This window comes from Pelecanus crispus, chromosome 9 (assembly GCF_030463565.1).
Source record: "Pelecanus crispus isolate bPelCri1 chromosome 9, bPelCri1.pri, whole genome shotgun sequence".
Classification (NCBI taxonomy): Eukaryota; Metazoa; Chordata; class Aves; order Pelecaniformes; family Pelecanidae; genus Pelecanus; species Pelecanus crispus.
In genome coordinates, this window is record NC_134651.1 from 25,188,646 (window position 1) to 25,207,251 (window position 18,606).

The 18,606-nt window shown below is 43.8% G+C and overlaps 1 protein-coding gene across 1 annotated transcript in view; it reads left to right on the forward strand.

Annotated features, from left to right (window-relative positions):
- The first annotated feature begins 1,292 nt into the window (after window positions 1-1,292).
- LOC104025469 (glypican-5) overlaps window positions 1,293-18,606 on the forward strand; it is a 416,865-nt gene continuing 399,551 nt past the window's right edge. The window contains exon 1 of the mRNA XM_075716973.1: window positions 1,293-1,461. Within this exon, the coding sequence (XP_075573088.1) occupies window positions 1,293-1,461 (169 nt within the window). The remainder of the gene's footprint in view (window positions 1,462-18,606) is intronic.

The window sequence follows — 18,606 nt, forward strand, 5'->3', positions numbered from 1 at the left end:
TAATGGTTAAATTAGCTGCAGGTGGGCTTCCCTGTTGCTCCAGGAGCACATTAGAAGCATCTTGAGATTTGCAAGTAACCTTAAAGAAAGCAGACATAATGGCCTCAAACAATAGTAATTCTTGTAGCTCATAATGTGCTCCATATGCCTGAAAGGTACCGTGCAAATGGGGCTGTTTGTGTGAGACTTCTTGGGTTTGGCTTCTCTGGAAATTGTTTGTGTGAAATGGAAAATATTCGTGGATGCTGAGCATAGTTCTGTGTTGAAAAGTGTGGTAAAGCAGTTGATACCGAAGCACGCTTAAGACAGTGAAAAGATTGCAAAAGACCTCTCTGATGGTGGGGAGACACTGGTGGTGTCAGCCCCAGGAGAGGTCTGTGTCCCCCAAAACAGTATAGGATGTAACTGCTGCTGGCTTTTGTAACAAATCAACGAGTTATATACGCAGTCGGTACGTGAGGATGTGTTTCCTGGTGCAAAGTTTTTTCTAGTCTCTGCAGTGACTGTTCGCTGGAGTTAACACTTGTCTCAGGAAGACTCCTCCATGGCCTCCATGTCATCTGCTAGGAATTTCAGAATCGAAGCAAGCCACGCACAATTTTCCAGCCTGTTGTGCTGAGGGTTTTTTTGTATCTGCCACTCTGTCTCCACTCCGTACCTGTGATCCTCGACAACCCACGTTCCTGCCTCCTCTGAGAGAGCGTGTGTCCCTTGGCGATCTCCCTTCTCCTGCCACCCTTCCGCGACCTGCGCCCTGCTGCCTGCGACTTCGCGGCCCGCAGGGACCGTGCAGATGCTCGGCACGTACGGCCCTGTAAAAACTTTCGCGTGCGGCGTCCCGTGAGGCTGCGCAGCGGTACATCGGCGCTCCCCACGGCTGCCTTTTGCTGCCTCGCGTGGGTTAGCGCGGTGGGGGAAGCCCTCGGTGGGGCTGGAGGGGCCCAGGCCTCGCCCGAGGCCGCCAGCACCCCCTCCCCACCAGCGCGGGGGGAGGCTGAAGCCCGCGGGGCCGGCGCGGCGGGGCCCGGCAGGGCTCTTCCCTCGCCTCCCGCTGGCTCCCCGTCGCCCCCGGCTACGGCAGAAGCCAATGAGCGGGGCCGGGCGCCCCGCTCGGACCCCGCGGGCGGGGAGGGGCGGGGGCGGGCGGCGGCGGCGGCCGCGCTCGCCGAGGCGGAGCGCGGGAGGCGGGCGGGGGCAGCGCGGCGGCCGGGACTGCGCCCGCCACCGCCGCCCGGCACACGGCCCGCGCCCCGCAGCGCTCCGGCCCGGCCCGCGGCCGCCGGGGGTGCGAGATGGCCGCCGACGGGAGCCGCGGGGTCCTGGGGCTGTGGCTGCTGGCGGCGGCGGGGCTGTGCGGCGGGGTGGCGGCGGGCAAGTCCCCCAGCTGCCACGAAGTGCGGACGGCGTTTCAGCTGCGGCAGATCGGGCCCCTCAAGCTGGTCCCCGACGTGCCCACGGCCGGTCAGTACCGAGCCACCCGCGGGGTGGCCGCTCCGCGCCGGGGGGTTTGCCGCGGGGCGAGGGTTGCTGCGGGCGGCCCGGGGCCGGGGGGCCGCGCCGGCCGGGCGCGCCTCCGCCTGCGCCCTCGGAGCAGCGGGGCGTCCCGGGGTGCGTCCCGGGGTGCGTCCCGGGGTCCTCCCCCGGCAGCGGTGCCGCCGCCGGGGGCTGCGCGCCTGCCTGCGAAAAGCCGGTGCACCGCGGCTCCCTTCATCCAGCGCCGGCGTTCCCGCCGGTGGCAGGTAGTGGGGAACGAGGCGGGTTTGGCACGCCGCTTACCAAAATAATTTTGAAAGACTTCCTAGGAAGAGAGACCAGAACGACAGCTCGGTTTTTGCCTTGTCCAGGTATTTGCTTATTGATCGCCGCCGTAAGCACCAGACCTTTCCCGCCCCCCCCCGCGTTTAAGACCGGCGAGATCCCTTTGCTAAGTACCTAAAGCAGAGGCTTTCTCCGGTAAAGGATCCCTTTCTTAGAAGGCAAATTAGTGACCGAGTCGTTAAGGAACACTCGTTTTGCTGACCAGATGCAGGGATCCTCGGGCAGGCTGGCGAATACGTTGTAACTTCTGAATTAGGAAGAGTTACCTTGCGTATAAAGTCAGGAACGCAGTTGTAGGGAAAGGCAGAGGTAACGTCTTGGAGGGATGCAGGCAACAGAACTTGGCTTTTGCTTACTTAAGCAGTAAGTCGGCAGTTCTTAATGCTTGTGAAAGTTGATGAGGAGCGTGGTGTTCCCTTTCGCCTTTTCATACAGTTCCTGAACAATGTGTGACAGCAATGAAATGAAAAAGTAGCACACATATAATAAGAAAAGGGTTTTTTTCTATACTCTGTAATTACCCTTTAGAATTCATTGTAAGGCGATAAAGTACATTTTAATGTAAAAAATGATTAAGCTCTCATGATTGACCATGCCTCTATCTAGATAATGAAGTCACATCCCTGACTCTTACAGGTTTTAAGAAAACGTTTACAAGAACTGGAATAAAAAAGCACCGACTATCAATCTCATAAAGCAATCTCTAGCTGCTTCATACTAGCACAGTTGCCTGTAGGTGTATAGTGGTATAAATGTCAAGTTGGGTTGTTGCTTTGTTATTTTTTCACTTCTTTTTTTTTTCTTTTTTAAAAAGCAGTTCAATTCAAAGCCTGCTGAGTTTGATGGAAAGACTTCTTATCTTAAATGAGTTTTGGATATGTTTTCTGGCATGGGTTTCTGTCTTGGGGACTAGATTTGATAGGCCATTGGGCTGATCTCTTACGGCAACTCTTATGGCTGTAAACGACTGCATGGTGCTGGTGATCTTTACCTTTGCTTTGCATAAAGTAGCTGAGATGACACATGGCTGTAAAGTTGTCCGTGAGCAAGGAATCATTCCTTATTTTGTGGCAAGAAGAGATTTGCAGGAATGGCATTTTGAAGCTTGAATTATGGCACCGTTCTCTTGTGCTGATAGTGGCATCAGATCACACTTGTCTTTGAGAGCTAAACATGAAAGCTAGTAAAAAAAGAGGTAAAAACAAGGCTTTTCATCCATTTTGATGCACGCTTAAGGCTCCTTCTGGAAGAAATTCTTCAAACTTTAATTGAATTGTTTGTTTTACATTTTCTATAAAATTCTAGTACTGTAGATGAAACTTGGGGAAAATTGTGCACTTCCAGAAGGAAGTTATAGATGCTGTGATGCTTCAGAGAGGTTTCATTGTATTCTTGTGTTGTATTGAACTTTCCTATTGAATAACAAGCTCTCAGAAAATAAATAGCGTGAGAGAAGGTGAGGGAGGGTAATACGCTTTTAAATTTTAGCTCATAAAGGTTTCTTTTGAAGAGGATGATTGAAACAGAGGAGAGCTGAGGAAAAGTGGTACATATTGATCTTCCCTGTTCGTTAAGCATACTCAGCTCCACCAAAGCTTGTGTGTTTTAATGATATCTTGCCAGGCAGTAGTGCCTCCTGTCTTGTGCCCTCTTTTAATTAAGTACTCAAGTGTTTTCCAGTGTTTTCATCTGGCAGCTATTATCAGGGAATATGTCTTAATATCTGCCCCCCTCCCCCGACACTGAGGCTCATTTTATTATGCGTTTTAACAACACGCAAATGTTGAAGCATCTCCCCTGAAGACTTCAGATACTTGTCAGTTAAAGTAGAAGAGGGGAAGAGTGGTGGGCAGCTGGGGGTGATACTGGAAAGCAGTGTGCTCAGCTGAATCTAGTGCTGAATGAAGGCTGTGGAGAGCTTCCCACTAACTTCTGCTCATGTGGGCCAGACCCACACATGCGCTGGGGTGCTCCTCAGTCCTCAATTGTCTGCATGTTGTTTTTGGCTTGTTTTCTCTAGAAAATGGAACTTTTGCAGTCCTGTTGTCTGTTTACCAGATATTTTCAGTCACAAAAGTGTTGAAAGCCCTTGGCTAATCTTGAGCCAGTATTTATAGGCTAATACAGCAAATCTGACAGAGGTTAAAGTCTAAAGGATTATTAAGTTCTTATAACCTTCAGGAAAATCAGCAGCTCGGTTGAGGAGAGAGGCCCAGCCCAGTGTTGGGCAAGGGATCAGCAGGCAGACTGTCAGGCGTATATTTTCTCTCTCCTCTTATGGGTGGTGCCTGTTTCACCCCTAATAAAATTAACTCCAAATATTTGGGAGAGTTCGTAGTCTACACCCTCCTGTGGCATTAGTCGTGGTTGCAGTGTTGTAGTTGCACACTGATGGATCCGGGATACAACGATGGACCCCAGATAGAAGCTTCATGGGGACTGGTAGCTGTTTCCCCATGTTACATGTGGTCTGCAGACAGGTCGCTGTGATCCCTAAGTGGGTAGGTGAGTTGAGAGGGATGTCAGCATGACCTACAGTGAGATGGAGAGCAGCTTTGGGCAGGACCTGCCAGCCTCTTGTATAAAATGAATTGGCAAGGGAAGGAGGAAGACTTCTGGGGAAAACATGCTTTTGTTTTTAAGGTGTGACGTGAATCTGGCAGCAACCTTTCTGAAAAATGACCTTTGCAAGAGAGCTATTAGAGATGCGTAGGAGCCTCCTTTTAAATTTCTCTTCCATAGTTTCCCCAAAAGATATCAGATATTTTTCCGAATCTAGTCCACTAACAAGTGCAGGACTAAGAAAGAGGAGTGTTTTGATGTGGGATGGATAACAGACCCAAACAGCAGGTATTTTTGAGCAGCAAATCTCTTTGGTCCATCTGTAAGACTTTCTCTTCCACTAGCAGAGTCTGTGCTGCTGTTTGGTAGACTCTTTTTCTGGCACAAACTGAGTGTTTCAAGGGTAATTTGCTGCAAATAGCAAACAGATTGGTCAGGTAAAGGTACTGCTGCCTTGGCTGTGATTCAGAGGAAGGGTTTTTTTGTGTCTTCCCCCAGATTCGAAAATGAGGTAATATGTTCCTGGTCTTGTACTTTGATTATCACAGGCTGAGCTGGGATGTTTTTGTAGGAGCTCCTTGGTTAACATTTTGATGAGAGAGAATTATATGCTGTCTCTGAGGGTGAAGGGCTGTGTTAATCCTGCCAGGGGACTAAGCCTTTGGTTCCAGGGAGTCTAGATATCTCAAATCTGATGCGTACTGCTACGTATGGTATTCCTCCCAGACATGGGGCTGCTGTTAGCGATACCCTGTGAGCCCTGGGTTATATTACAGCGTAAATGCACACTGGCACAGACTGCGTTTAAAGTTCCATTTATTCACAGGCTTTCCTGTGGCATGGAGCACGGTGGTGGCTGGCTGTCACTGCTTTCCAAATTCACAGCAGAAAAACTGAAGTAATCCAACTGCAGTCTGTGACTTGTCCACATTCAGGCAGTGAGTTGTAGCAGAACCAGAATAAAAGGAGCCCTCTTGATTCATTTGGTAATCATGTAACCACGAGAACATCCTCTCTGTTTATACAGGTTCAGTTCTGTCTCTTTTGCTTACTGACTAGTGTATCATCATGCAAAAAAAAAAAAAAAGACTGTAAATGTATGATAAATGTAGAGGTAGACGAATTGGGCTGATTTCTGCTAAGCAAGGAAAACATTTGTCATGCATGAAAGAGTTCTAGGAATTCTTTACCTTCTAAATAATCATCTTGTTGAGGACTACCAAAAGGATGATTCGCGTACCTTGCTGCTGTACTGCTTTACAAAGAGCACAGAAGCTGCCCAGGTTGTGCTCAGGGACTCACTTCTGAAGGGCAGATTTTGTCTTACGAAAAGCTTCTTTATTCTCTACTGTCATCCTGCACCTTAAATCAGCAGAAGCGTTCATTACTGTGTGTATGTGCTGAATATCCCATAGCAGAGCTGGACATGCGTTAACAATTTACACATTAAAACTATTTTACTTTCTGAATAGTGACAGGGAAGTCCTAGATTCCTACCAGAAGCTCCTTGCCGCATGTGGTGCGTGCATTAGACTGGATCTCATCCCATCTCAGCCTGTGGCAAAGCTCCCATCGTGTTGAGAAAGGAGCATGAGATCGCTTTTGAATTTATCCAAGAATATCTATTAGACTAGCCATTTTATTATGAAATGGGTCATGCCACACTTTATTTTCCTGTTTTTCTCTTTTATTACCACTCAGCTCTTTATTTCTGTCATCTTAATGAGAACACTATAATTCCCTCAGTAAAGGTGCAGTGCTGAAACACATTTTGCTCACAGCAGCGTTCTGTCAAAATCACTCATAAGTCTGGTGTGTGCCAGATGTGAAATGTACTTGCTTTGTTGGCTCTGGAAAGTTTTTGCCCCATCAGAACGAGTGACTAAAATCCTCTGGTGTGAACTGCAATTTATATTTGCGTTTACTGTTCACCTGCATACATGGTTCTGTGGGATTGCCTTCAGCAGTGTGGATGAAGGGCACACCAGGAGAAAGGGTTGCTGGATGAACACAGTTGCGTTAATGCTTAGAAACAGTGTAGGGTGGTTAAGATTTTAAGAAAAGGCACAAACAATAATTTTGTTTCCATGAGGTTTCTTTTTCTTTTACAAAATCCTGAAAGTTACAAGAAGTCTGTGAAATGTCCTTGTCATTACTTGCAGCTTGTTATAATAGAAGGTTTTCTTCCTATTACACTTAGTATTTGCTTATTTATGGGCACACAGACTTCTTGGTGGTTTAAACCACAGACTGTTGACCTGTTGGAGGGAGTGGACTGGTCCAATGTGAGATGGATTCTTTTCCCATCTTTGTCACTCTCTGAATAGCCTAAAACAAGGTCAATAGTGCCTCAGTTTCCCCTTCTGTGGGCTGTATCATGGTATGTTATTTTGAGGGGTATTGCTGAAAAACTGCCATGAAAGCAAGGTAGATCACAGCCAGACAAAGTATCAGTGAGTTATACCTTAATTTCTTCAGGCTGACTTACACTTAATTCTTTCTTTATGCAAGGAAAAAGGCTAGAAGTTACCTTGGCTTCTGATGAGCTGGAAGCTGAGCCTGAAAGCTGTCCTTCCTTCAATCCTCTCATCCAGAGGCAGTCCCAAGGAGGAAGGAGGCTTTCCAGAGTCTCTGAGCAGTTACGGGCTGTAGTCCGCACTTGCTGCGATAACTGTTCTGAGCAGAAGAAAAGCTATGCTTTTGCAGCCTGCAGCTTCTCTGGAGTAAGGATGCTTCCTTCATTAATCTTCTCAGGATTTTACAGCACTCTTCAGTCTCAGACTGTCACCAGAAGTGTCAACCTGAAGCTGGAGATGACTGTGGATGCAGGCAAGACTCATGACAACAGTAATAATGTTTTCTCCCCTCTTCTTTTCCCATGCCTTAAATTTCTGTTTGATGCGGGACCAGCTGCCCACTCTGTAATGCCCTCCTGGGAGTAATCTATACACAAAAAATCTGTTTAAACTTACTTAGTGCCTCATAAAGATGGAATCACTGTTCCACTGCCAGATGGAAATCTATAGTTCTTATATCCTTGAGCCTCAGAAAAAGCAGTGTCCTCTGTGACCTGCATGAGCATTTGGTCCAGGTGACTAGAATACTGGCTTAGTTATTCAGATCAACCTTTCCTATAAATGTCTTGGGAAGGAATCCAAGAATCAGCAGAGAACCTCTCCCCCAACACACAACCTTGTTATCAAACTGTGTCGAGGGAAAGAGCCAAGTATTCCTACAATTCACATGGTCTATTCATTCTCTCAAAAATATCTGCTGAAAAGACTGTGTAGTGATTATTTTTTTTTTTTTTTTTTTTTAATGGTCAGCTCAAGATCTGGTGATCCTGGTGTTGAACCGGATCTCAGGATGGAGAACAAGCTTAGTAAGAAATAACCAACCCTTAAAATACTGGTGGCTCCCAAGAGATGCCTCTGTAGCACCTTATGTGCCACTGAAGTTTTGCCATCAGATTGTAATTGGAAAGTAATAGAAAAATATCCCTCCCACACCCCCACCCCAGTATTGCAGGGCTGAGCAGTCAGTTCTTAACCAAAGGGCACTACTAATGAAAAGGCATTAATGTGATAAGTAGAAACAAAGTTGGCATGATAATAATCGCTATATAAATCAATAAAATAAATATATCAACACGAGTAAAAGCTTTTATAAAGATTAATCATGAAAACTGGCATGAACCTGAGGGTCTGTAAAAAGCAAGGATATGTGTAAAATGCACCCTGGGCAGTAAAATAGATTTCTTTTTAAAAATGGTTTTGCTTTTAGATGATATAAAACTAGAGCTGTAGTTCCAAGTATTGCAAAGTCTTTGTAATTGAATCTTTCTCCCATGAAAGCATAAAATGACATGATAAAGAGGCATATGTTTAATAATACTTCAAATCCATACTCATCACTTACCAGTTTAGAGCACAGCATCTGCTTCTAGGGGAAAATACGAATTTTGATGGATCAGAATCAATTTCCAAACAGTGGCCAAGCCCATGATACAGGATTTATGCTTAGTCTCTCAATCTCTGTCAGCTTGACTAGGTATCACTGTTTAATATGAAGGAATCATCCTGATATCTATAAAGAGATATTTACAGATATTTGTTTCATTCACATTAAGGTAATTTCTCAGCAGCATCAGTGGATGAAATGAGGAATCTAGCTAACATTTAATGATTTATCTTCTTAAGGATAAAAAAAAAATAGGGAAGCAAGTCTGTTTCCACTTTCTACAAAGCACTTAAGATTTAATTTTTTTAAGGCAATATATTATTTGATGGAAAAATGCGAAATATTTCTGCACAATATCTTGTTCTGTCTGGATCTACGAAAGTAACCTGAGCCCCAAGCTAAGAGGTGGGTCAACAGGATTACATAGTACAGGCTTAGGAGGACATGGATCTTCTCTCTTTTTGTGTCCTTCAGGACTCAGGGTGGTCTTCTGTAGATCCAGGCATGCCAGGAGACTATGTGTGATCTGGACTAGTTGCAGTCTGGACAGGGAACTGACTTACGTGTGCAGTAAGGTAGTAGGACTGTGTGTGTTTTTTAGAAAGATAACAGATGTCCCAAATACTTTTTTGTAATGGCTGCATTTTGTCAGTTGCAAAGAGCTAAATATTTTACTTGCAATTAGCCTTTGTGCCTGAACTGCTTTAGCAACACTGGTCCTTATGACCACCCTGTAGAAGAATGCAAGGACAATATTTGTATCCTTATTTTAGGGTGTCAGATGAAACTCAAGTGGCTGAGAAGACTTTGCCAATTCCATACTGAGTCCTGTAGTCTAGTGGCATCTGATGGCAAGTAAACCTACATAGCTTAGAAATGCAACGTAACCAATTCCATTGCTCCATGGCTTATTTCAGCTGCCTCTGGTGGGTTTACTCTTGAGGTGAGAGGTTTCTGCACTTCTATAGTAGGGTAGCACCCAAAGGCTCACTCTGGATTGAAGGTGGTGTCTTCTGTACAAGGTGCTGCACAGGCATGCCAAGGGCTTGCCCTAGCAGTCTTACAGACAAATTTTCTAGAACGCTTGACTGTCCTGGACCTCACTGGGGCTCTAAGTGCTGTTGTACAGCATCAAGCACCTTAGCAGTATTTAGCAAATGATTTATGATGGAGCAACCACAACCTTGCCTCTTATTACAGATAAGCACTATGCATATACTTTCATGATAATAAATCCATCTATTTTACTCTTTTCAATACATCAGTTTTAAAGGATGGTTATTAATTACCTTCTTAGTGTATTCATACATGCATGATTAATGTGTAAAGTTTTTACTTGTGAAATTTCAAGGCACTAGTTCAAAGAAAACAGAAGGAACTTAAGACAATGGAGGAATTTTAAATATCGCAGATGATACCGTTGAATTATTTGCTACTTTGTGGACTCAAAAGTTTCAGGCAGTATCATTAATACATATAGTACCCTTGGGTTCTCTCTTGCATTTTGATAGCTAAAACACGAATAAAGAGCAAGTGTAGCCAGGCAATTGCATAGGGACTTCAGAGCTGTAGAAGACAGAAAATTATTCCCCTAGAAGTTGTCTTTAATCAGCCTTTCCCCTCTTTTGTTTTGATATGTAGTTTTTAGCCTGCTTTATATGATTCTGTGCCATATTGTGCCTTTCTGTGTTCTTAGTGGGTTTCCATTAATACTGATGGTCAATGTATATATGCATTTGAAGTATGTATATATGGATTTTTGGTCTTCTAATGACTCTGCTTGCTTCCTGGGGTCACAGTCTTTCCCTCTCCAGAGTTCTTCCATCACACGGTGGATGTGACAGCCATTCTGGAGGGCCATCCTTCTCAGAGGAGCTCATTCTGACAAAGAGCCCCCGCTCTGCTGCATGGACCACTGTTAAGTCCTTTAAAAACAAATGAGAGACAAATTTCAGAGCGCCGCATTCTAAACCTGACAATATCAGATAGGTCATGGTAGCTTTGTTTGGCAGCTAGTTAAACTGGATAGTTCAGCACATCCCTAGATGTTAATGGTTAAATGTATTCATTGTTCCAACAAGGCTCCTATTCATAAGGGGACTATTCTCTGCTCGTTATGCATGCATAATTCCCATTAATGCTACTGGGGGTTAAGTGTGTATAGTGAGGGGGGAGAATGAAGCTTATGTTTACACATCCATGTTTGCACTCGGAGAAGAGGTATTGTAACACATGAGAAATTGATTGTGTTTCGACAGATTCTTTAACTTTAAGGAACTTTAAATCTCTGCTTTAAAGAGGGAATGAGAATAAGGGAAAAAGTGACACTTGTATAACAGACTACTCCCTTGCACACCATACTTTGTCAATCATTAGAAGTATTACTCCAGTGCTATTATTAGAGAAGCCTTTTGAAAGTAACTAAGTGCTCGGAAATTCAGGGTTCTTATTTAGGTATCAAAATAATGACTCAGAATCTTTAACTTTAGGCACAAAGTTTTGCAAACTTTTGACTTATGTTAGTCAGGGTGACAAGATTTTGTGATTTATATACAATATGGGTATTTTCCATAGAAAACCTTCAGATTAAGATTCCTCGCTCTTAGGTGCACATCAAAGTCATGTAAAAGCCATAAAGAAGCTAAGCATCGTCTAAGAAAGCCTTTCAAGTTCCAGAAAGTGCTTGAACTACTGAGGGTTTTGAAGTGCTCTAATCTCTGACATGGGTGACGTGCTAGGCTAGCACTTTTTTTGTTTTGTCACAAATCATCCATGCACATAGTGCAAAGGGACCCTGACAAAGTCATTTTACTTTTGAAAAGGGCTGCTTTTTTCATACCATTATGTCTTCCATTCACATCTACATGTTTGCTTCCACTTTGTTCAGGTCTAAGTAGCAGGGCATTTGCATAGTCTTCCCTTTGTTCTCAGTAAATATGGAGTAAAATGAGCAAGATCCGTGCTGTGAAATTAAAGCTCTACTCTTGAGAGATCTTAAGGGCCAAATCCTCACAAAAGGTACAGCAACATAGTGCCAAAGGAGCTAGTGTCCAGAACAGCTTGCCCTGGGTGTTTGTGTTAGGAAATGTGAATAAAGGGAGAGTAATCTGGTGAAAACTGGGTGTAATTAGAAAAATACACTGCTGAGAGCTGCTGAAAGAATAGGATAATAGAAAACAGTGCTGAAATGGACCTGAAGTGATCATCTGGCCCATTCCTGCTGTTTGCAGCCAGGATAAGCCATGTTTAAATCCATGATAGAAGATCACAACCTCCTTAGGCTGTTTATTCTAGTGCTTAATTACCTTGCTGCTTTTGTTTTTTTCCTAGTGCAAAACCTAACTCTCCCTTGCTAAAATACAGGCCTTTTGCTTCCTATCCTGTTCTTAACACCTTCCTCTTTGCAGTAACATTCATGTAAGTGGTAACTGCTTTGGTTTGTTCTGCTCTGAAACAGTGCTCTATGCATTTGCTCTAATGACAGATAGAGCATTAGGCTTTTTTTCTGTAGGTCAACCCAGCCTAAGTTTGGGACACATGCAGTCCAATGAGCTTTTTAACTCATTGCATGTGCTCTGAGTATGAAATAAATTTGACATAAAGTGCCCTAGTTTAACCTGGAATGAATGATGTTAATTCAAGATGTGTTGACTCATTAAGCACCATAACTTGATTTGGTGTTTGAGCCCAAAGAATATGTTTCTTCCTCCTTTGTAAATTTTAGAGTGTCGTGAAGAAGGAATTGTGTAGCAGACATATAGTGTGGGGGTATCAAATTCCATGCTCATTAAAGCAAAATCAGTAATTCACAGATTTTCCATGTAATGGTAGAGGAGGGCATGCAGAAAAAGCAGTTTTCAAGTGATCAAACTCTCAACAGCAATTGAGTTGCAAGGTTGTTAGTGGAAAACTGCAGTGTTGTAGCACAGCAGCATGGAGATACTTGGAGACATGAGGCCTATATGAAGTAGGATATCTCCGGCCTGCACTGGGCCATGTGCTTGAAAAAAATAAGCATTCACCCTAGACTTTGCTGGCAGTAGTTCACTATATTGCAGGTGTGTAGGCCAGAAGATGGAAATCAGGCTACTGAAAACACAGGAAGATGGCCAAAGTTTTAGGTCTCTTGCAAATTGAGCAAGTCTGAGGATCTCCAGTTTTCCACATAAAGAGTAGCTGTGGCCCTTAACCTTCTGTTCTTCAGTGTGTCACTGTTTTGGGGTGTTTGTTCTTGAGCAGGCTTTTATTGTTATGGATGTAGGGAAATTACTCTTGCTTTGTGGCTGAAAAAAAAAAGCTCAGAGAGATCGGGGTTGTTTATGCTTATGTCTCCAGGTGGATTTGGTCTTGCTCCAGCATGCTCCAAATAGCAACAATCCAGTGCTGTGCCGCAAGTAGTGTTGCCATACCTGGCACGATGCTGGGCCTGAATTCAGATCATCCCCTACTACTTCCAGATCAGAGCTTGTGTCTTGCCACTCCAAAGCATGAATGTCTGTCTGCAAAATACTGTGTGGCTGTACTCCATATGGCTTGTCCTGGGAGTCTGTCAGAGGATGAAATCTCAAACCCTTCTATCCCGTGTTCCCGCCCCATTGTCCTTCCATAAGGAAACACAAAAGGTGGGAACTGGAAGGCTTGAATCATGTTTTTAGAGGGGACAGGGTCTTGCTAAATAATATTTCATAGAATCATAGAATGCTTTGTGTTGGAAGGGACCTTCAGAGGTCATCTAGCCAACCCCCCTGCAGGGAGCAGGGACAGCTTTAACCAGATCAGGTTGCTCAGAGCCCCAGCCAACCTGACCTTCAAATTTTCCAGGGATGGGGCCTCCATTGTCTCTCTGGGCAACCTGTTCCAGTGCTTCACCACCCTCATTGTAAAAAATTTCTTTCTTATGTCTAGTCTAAATCTGTTCTTCATTAGTTTAAATCCATTATTCCTTGTCCTGTCACAACAGGACTTGCTAAAATGATTGCCCCCATCCTTCCTATAGGCCCCCTATAAGTACTGGAAGGCTGCAATAAGGTCTCCTTGCAGCCTTCTCTCCTCCAGGCTGAACAACCCCAACTCTCTCAGCCTGTCCTCGTAGGAGAGGTGCTCCAGCCCTCGCATCATTTTTGTGGCCCTCCTCTGAACCCGCTCCAGCAGGTCCATGTCCTTCTTGTGGTGAGGGCTCCAGAGCTGGACGCAGTACTCCAGATGAGGTCTCACCAGAGCAGAGCAGAGAGGCAGAATCACCTCCCTCGACCTGTTGGCCATGTTTCTTTTGATGCAGCCCAGGATATGGTTGGCTTTATTTGGGGAACAGCACCCAGGATCTTGTATGGCTGCCCTCTCTTGTCAGTCGAAATATTCCCTCCTTGCAACACACAAGATGAATCAGTTTTCAGAAGTACAGAATAGCATGTGCTTTTTATTTACCTTCTATTTTTACATGGGCAGTTAAAAGGAGAGGTGTAATAAGTCTGAAGGCAAGAGAACAAAGCATACGTAGAAAAACTACTTGCTTCCCAAAACAGTAGGGCTTTTTTAAAAAAAAAGGTTGTAAACGTTGCTCTCTGAGAAAGGCTTTCAAACTTCTGCTCAGAGAAGACTTGACTTTAGTCTCCTAATCTTAGTTTTGAAGTCTGGGAAAAAAATATTTCTGTTACCATTTGGAGCCCAAAGTTGTATTTGGCTAAAGTATTGCATTTTCAGTTTCAAGCTGCAGTAATCAAATTTACTCTTCCTAACCTGGTTTGCCCTAGATATGTCAGGAAATATAAACATTTGCCTTCCCCCAAAAGTAGCTGTGATTTGGGTGTACCTGGTTGTGAAGTAAAGCTCACTGGGAGCTCCCCCTTTGCTGGACACAGACCTGCTGTACTCGGTGGCCTTCTCTGATAGAAATAGACCCCAACTGTGATGAAAAGTGTCGATGCTGTTTGTTGGCAGGGCTGTTGGCTTAGATTTGGAAAGTTTATTCTAGAGTCACTATCACAGGTGCCAAAACATTAGCTGAGCAGCAAGGACTGAATAGGGCCAACTCGTGTCAGTTTGGCTGCTGTGTCTCTCATGGCTGCCATCCTCAACCCAGCTTCCTTTCTAACTGCCTGCCTCTGGCCTTTCCAAATGTGGACTGAGTGTAGCCAGCGCTGCCTGCCAGTGTGTATAGCTGGCTTCAAACAGCTCCGTGACACATTGGACTGCTCTATCCATCTTGAATGATTAGCTCTGAAGCATCAGTAACGCTGTTAGTTTTGAATGGAGTAACACAAGCAAGAAGGGAAACATAATCAGTTCAAATGTACTGCGAATGATGCCTTGTTTTAGTGATGTAAGGGAAGAAACATGATTTCTTAATTTATATAACAGGTGCATAAGATCAAAATCAAAACCAGACTCTCAGAACACTGAACACACACATAGCAAAAGGCAGCCTCCCCTAGGAATTGCTTGCAATCTAAGCAAACAAATGGAAGGTAAGTATCCTCCTCTTTTTACACGTAGGAAACAAAATGTGGAGACTAAGGGACTTGCCTAAGGTCAAACATACATTTTCGTATTGCCAAACGTAGCAGCCCATCAAAGGTTTCCACACTGGTTTTCAGAAGTTGTTGGTCTGTGGTCCCAGCTTAAAGGCTTTTGGAACATCTTCCAAAGGATCCTGCCTCTCCTCAGTTTTTGGGAAACTGCATCTGTTTCAGGATCCATTATCCTGGCTCAAGATGTCCCAGCAAGATACAGGTCTTCCTGATAAACATACTGCTGGTGTCCGGGAGCGGGTGGCAGGATATATCATGTGCAGCGAGCTCAGCTGCTTTCCAACTTGGGAGTGTGACTGGTACTCCAAAATAGGGGAATGGTCCCTTCAGGTGGGATTTCATTGTGAGCCATCTTTAATCCAATTCTTCATTCCTCATTGCTGCTGCCCTGGGGAAGCACCAGGCAGAATCTGCTCCTGGTACAACCAGAACATTTTCTGTGGTCTAGGCGGACAGAACAAAGCAAAGCAAAAACAAATGAGGAAGGGCAGAAGGCCATTCTCACTCCTGACTTCAGAAGAACCATGTGTGTAAGTGGAAATACTGTCATGGCCCTTAATTTCATGGGGGCTAGACTAGCTTGCTAATGGGCCCTTGCTGCTTTTTGGACCACTTAATACTGTCACCAACACCTTGGTGCGTTTGGGGTTTTAACTGTTTGATCTTCCATTGATTTTAATTGAATGTATGCAGCTAAAAATCACAAGTACTTGTCTGAAATCAAGTGCATGTCACTTTAAGGTATTAAAGTATTTCTAAATTATAATTCTTTGTTGGTTCATTTTTCTGTTAATTTTGAGTTTTTTATAATGGGAAGTTGTCTGGGGTTTCCTGGCTGTGCTCTTGGAACAGGATTCACTTAAGAGTTTGACCCAAAGCCTGCTGAGTTCAGAGCTGTGTTAATCTCAAACTACTAAATCCCCTCAGAAGCATGAAGCATAGTGTTCTGTCTTTAGCTATATTTAGTTGGTTTTTATATGACTGTCGATGCCACTCGGTGTCTCCATTGACATCAGGGGGTGCTGAACCAAACCCTCTGGTATTAGTTACCTTGCCTCTTTCCTGCCCTTTGTGCAAAATATTGCTCACGTGATCTAGCATGGAAAAAGTGATCTGAGTATAAACCTAGGTTCAGCCTAGACCATCAGAAACAGGCTACTGGTCTCTTGTATGTGACCTGTGGGGCTGTCAACTGGTACTTTTGGGGTGTGGTGAATGGTGGTTGTTGCAGGCTGTTGTTTTCATTACCTTAAGTACTGAGCAGTTGTCCTGCACTTTTCAACATGGCATAGCTTGGAACAAGCATTCAGCTCTGCCAGCCTTACCTGCTGGGGTGTGTGGATGTGCAGAGGAATAGACTAGCACAGAGGTGTGGGGCCAAACTGCTGGGACAGCACTTGCAAATTTTATTTCTTCTGCATGCTCATGCTGAATGAGTATTCATCTCTAGCTAGACTGTCATGAATGTTGGGCTCTTTCCTCTTTTGCCTGCTGTGGGTTGCCTTCCAATGCCTGTGCATCCAATTCGTGGCAACAAACTCTAGTTTTACATCAGTGTCGCTGCTCCTGACAGCAGTGGCATTATCTGCGTAAGGAACCAAAGAAAGGGAACAAGATGCAGAGACCACGTGATATACTGTAGCCTTTCTGTTGCCTGTTTTAATTAGTTACTGTGTCATGGGTGATGAAGTTGAAGAATTGGCCCTAGCGAGGGGTGTCTTGCCTAGTAATCTGTTGCTTAGTTTTGGTTCGGCTCTGTAAATGATTGCTATTCCTTTTGTATAAATAGTATTGAGCTCATTGTGCTTGTCTTCAAATTTTTGGGTATTTCACCCAGGTTTTTAAGATTTTCCCCTTTCTTCTCCCTAAAAATAAAGAAATAAAATGGAAGGGGTAATGGAATCCGAAGAAATTAGTTCAAATACTGGTGAAAACTCTGATAGAAACTGTCCAGTAAGCCTGTGTATAACTGTTAACTTCTGTGCACGACTTGAAAATGAGAAATGGCCAAACTGGTCAAGAGCATTTGGGATTTGGGCTGTAAAATTAACACTTCAAGGAAGATGGACACATATTTTTAACGGAAAGAGAGCATGTTGTCTGAGCACTTGGCTTCATGTATAGCTTTCAAGTGAGATGGCAAAAATGGAAGTATTCAAATCTTGGGGGGGAAGGGAGGGTTGGGAATTGTTATTCCTTACTTCTCTAATACTGTTCTTGCAATTTCCCCTTCTGAGGCTGTGGCCCAAATATCTAATAGTCCCTTGGTTCCTTTAGATTTTTCTTTGCTTTGGTTTCTTCTTCCAGTCTAACCTTCTTACAGATTTTTATGTTGACAGATAAAATGAAAAAGAATAAGAAATACAATTGAACATGAATGTGTCAATATCTTTGAAATTTTCTGTCCTATGTCATTTTATATGGATCTTACTACAGCAGGTAAAGCATATTAGGAAGCAGTTCCTATTAAAAAAAAAAAAAGTCACCTGTCATTGGTAAAACAGTTGGTATTAACATCTGAATTATCGTTAGGTTTCAAAGTTGAGATGTATGAGGCAATTCACACCTCTCATAAAGCTATTTTATTTCATCTCCCTGTAGAACTGTAGAAATGTACTGATTTGCATTCGGAAGTTTTCTTTATAACTGTACAGGGCTAGAAACCTACATCAGTTTTGCTGTAAACACTATAATCCACAGAGTGCTACGTAGCTGTGTTTCAGTTTAGGCTTTCCACCATATGTGGTTTCTGTGACACTTTCTTCAGGTACTGTAAGGCAGAGTTCTGCAGCAGTGAAATGCTTTCCCCACAGGAGAGCAGAAATGCAGTTGTTAGTTTATTGTTGTCCGTGGATGATATGGAACAGGAAGATTTACTGGACTCCTCTAGAAGATAGTTTGTATGTATTTATGACTTTTGTTGGTGGAAAAAATGTATGGGATTTTCTGCTGTGAATGTGGTGAGACATGATGAAAGATGAGTCATAGTAGACTCTAAACAAATTAATGAAAGTTCTTGTAATTTTTTTCTCACCTCTGTATTGCAATTATACATGTTGTCCCAGGGAAGTTGAGGAAGGAGTTGGCATTACAATAAATAATGTAGAAACCCCCTTGATGTAGATCCAATGACGTCTATCAGCCTAGATTGTTTTAAAATGTACTTTATGTGTATCAGTCTAGTTCTCATGTTTTTACATCAACTCTAGGAGGAAAAAGAAGGATGAATCCTCAAGAGTGTAAATCTTTTGAATTTGCATGTGCTCTGGAGTTAGCAAGCCCTATAGCGTTCACAATCTTACTGTTAGCAAGTCTCCCAGATAGGCCCACATTCAAAGAATTTGTCTCATTTGGCACTGGGCTGATGTGAAGTTATTTCATTTAATCAGCATTAAACAATTTATCACCCCTCTATAGGAGTGCAAGATCTGGAGGTAATGACCACTGTGCTCTCCCTTGGGCGTGGCAGCTAGTGCTTGTCCTGCTCAACACCTGGCACTTACCAGTCTGAGTCTCTTCTCAGCTGCTCAGTTTTAAACACTAACAGTTTGGACTGAGATTCTGTAAGGTGGGTTTCATGCCTTCTGCTACTGAAATTATGCTGTTTCTGAGATCAGGGCTGGGGGAGTGGGGGGAAGACAGGAGGTGGGAGATTAATCACCCTTTCTTTGTTCCTTAAAGAGAGTATTTAGGAGCAGTAGTGCTGTAGCCATTTGGCATTGACACCAAAGATGCATCT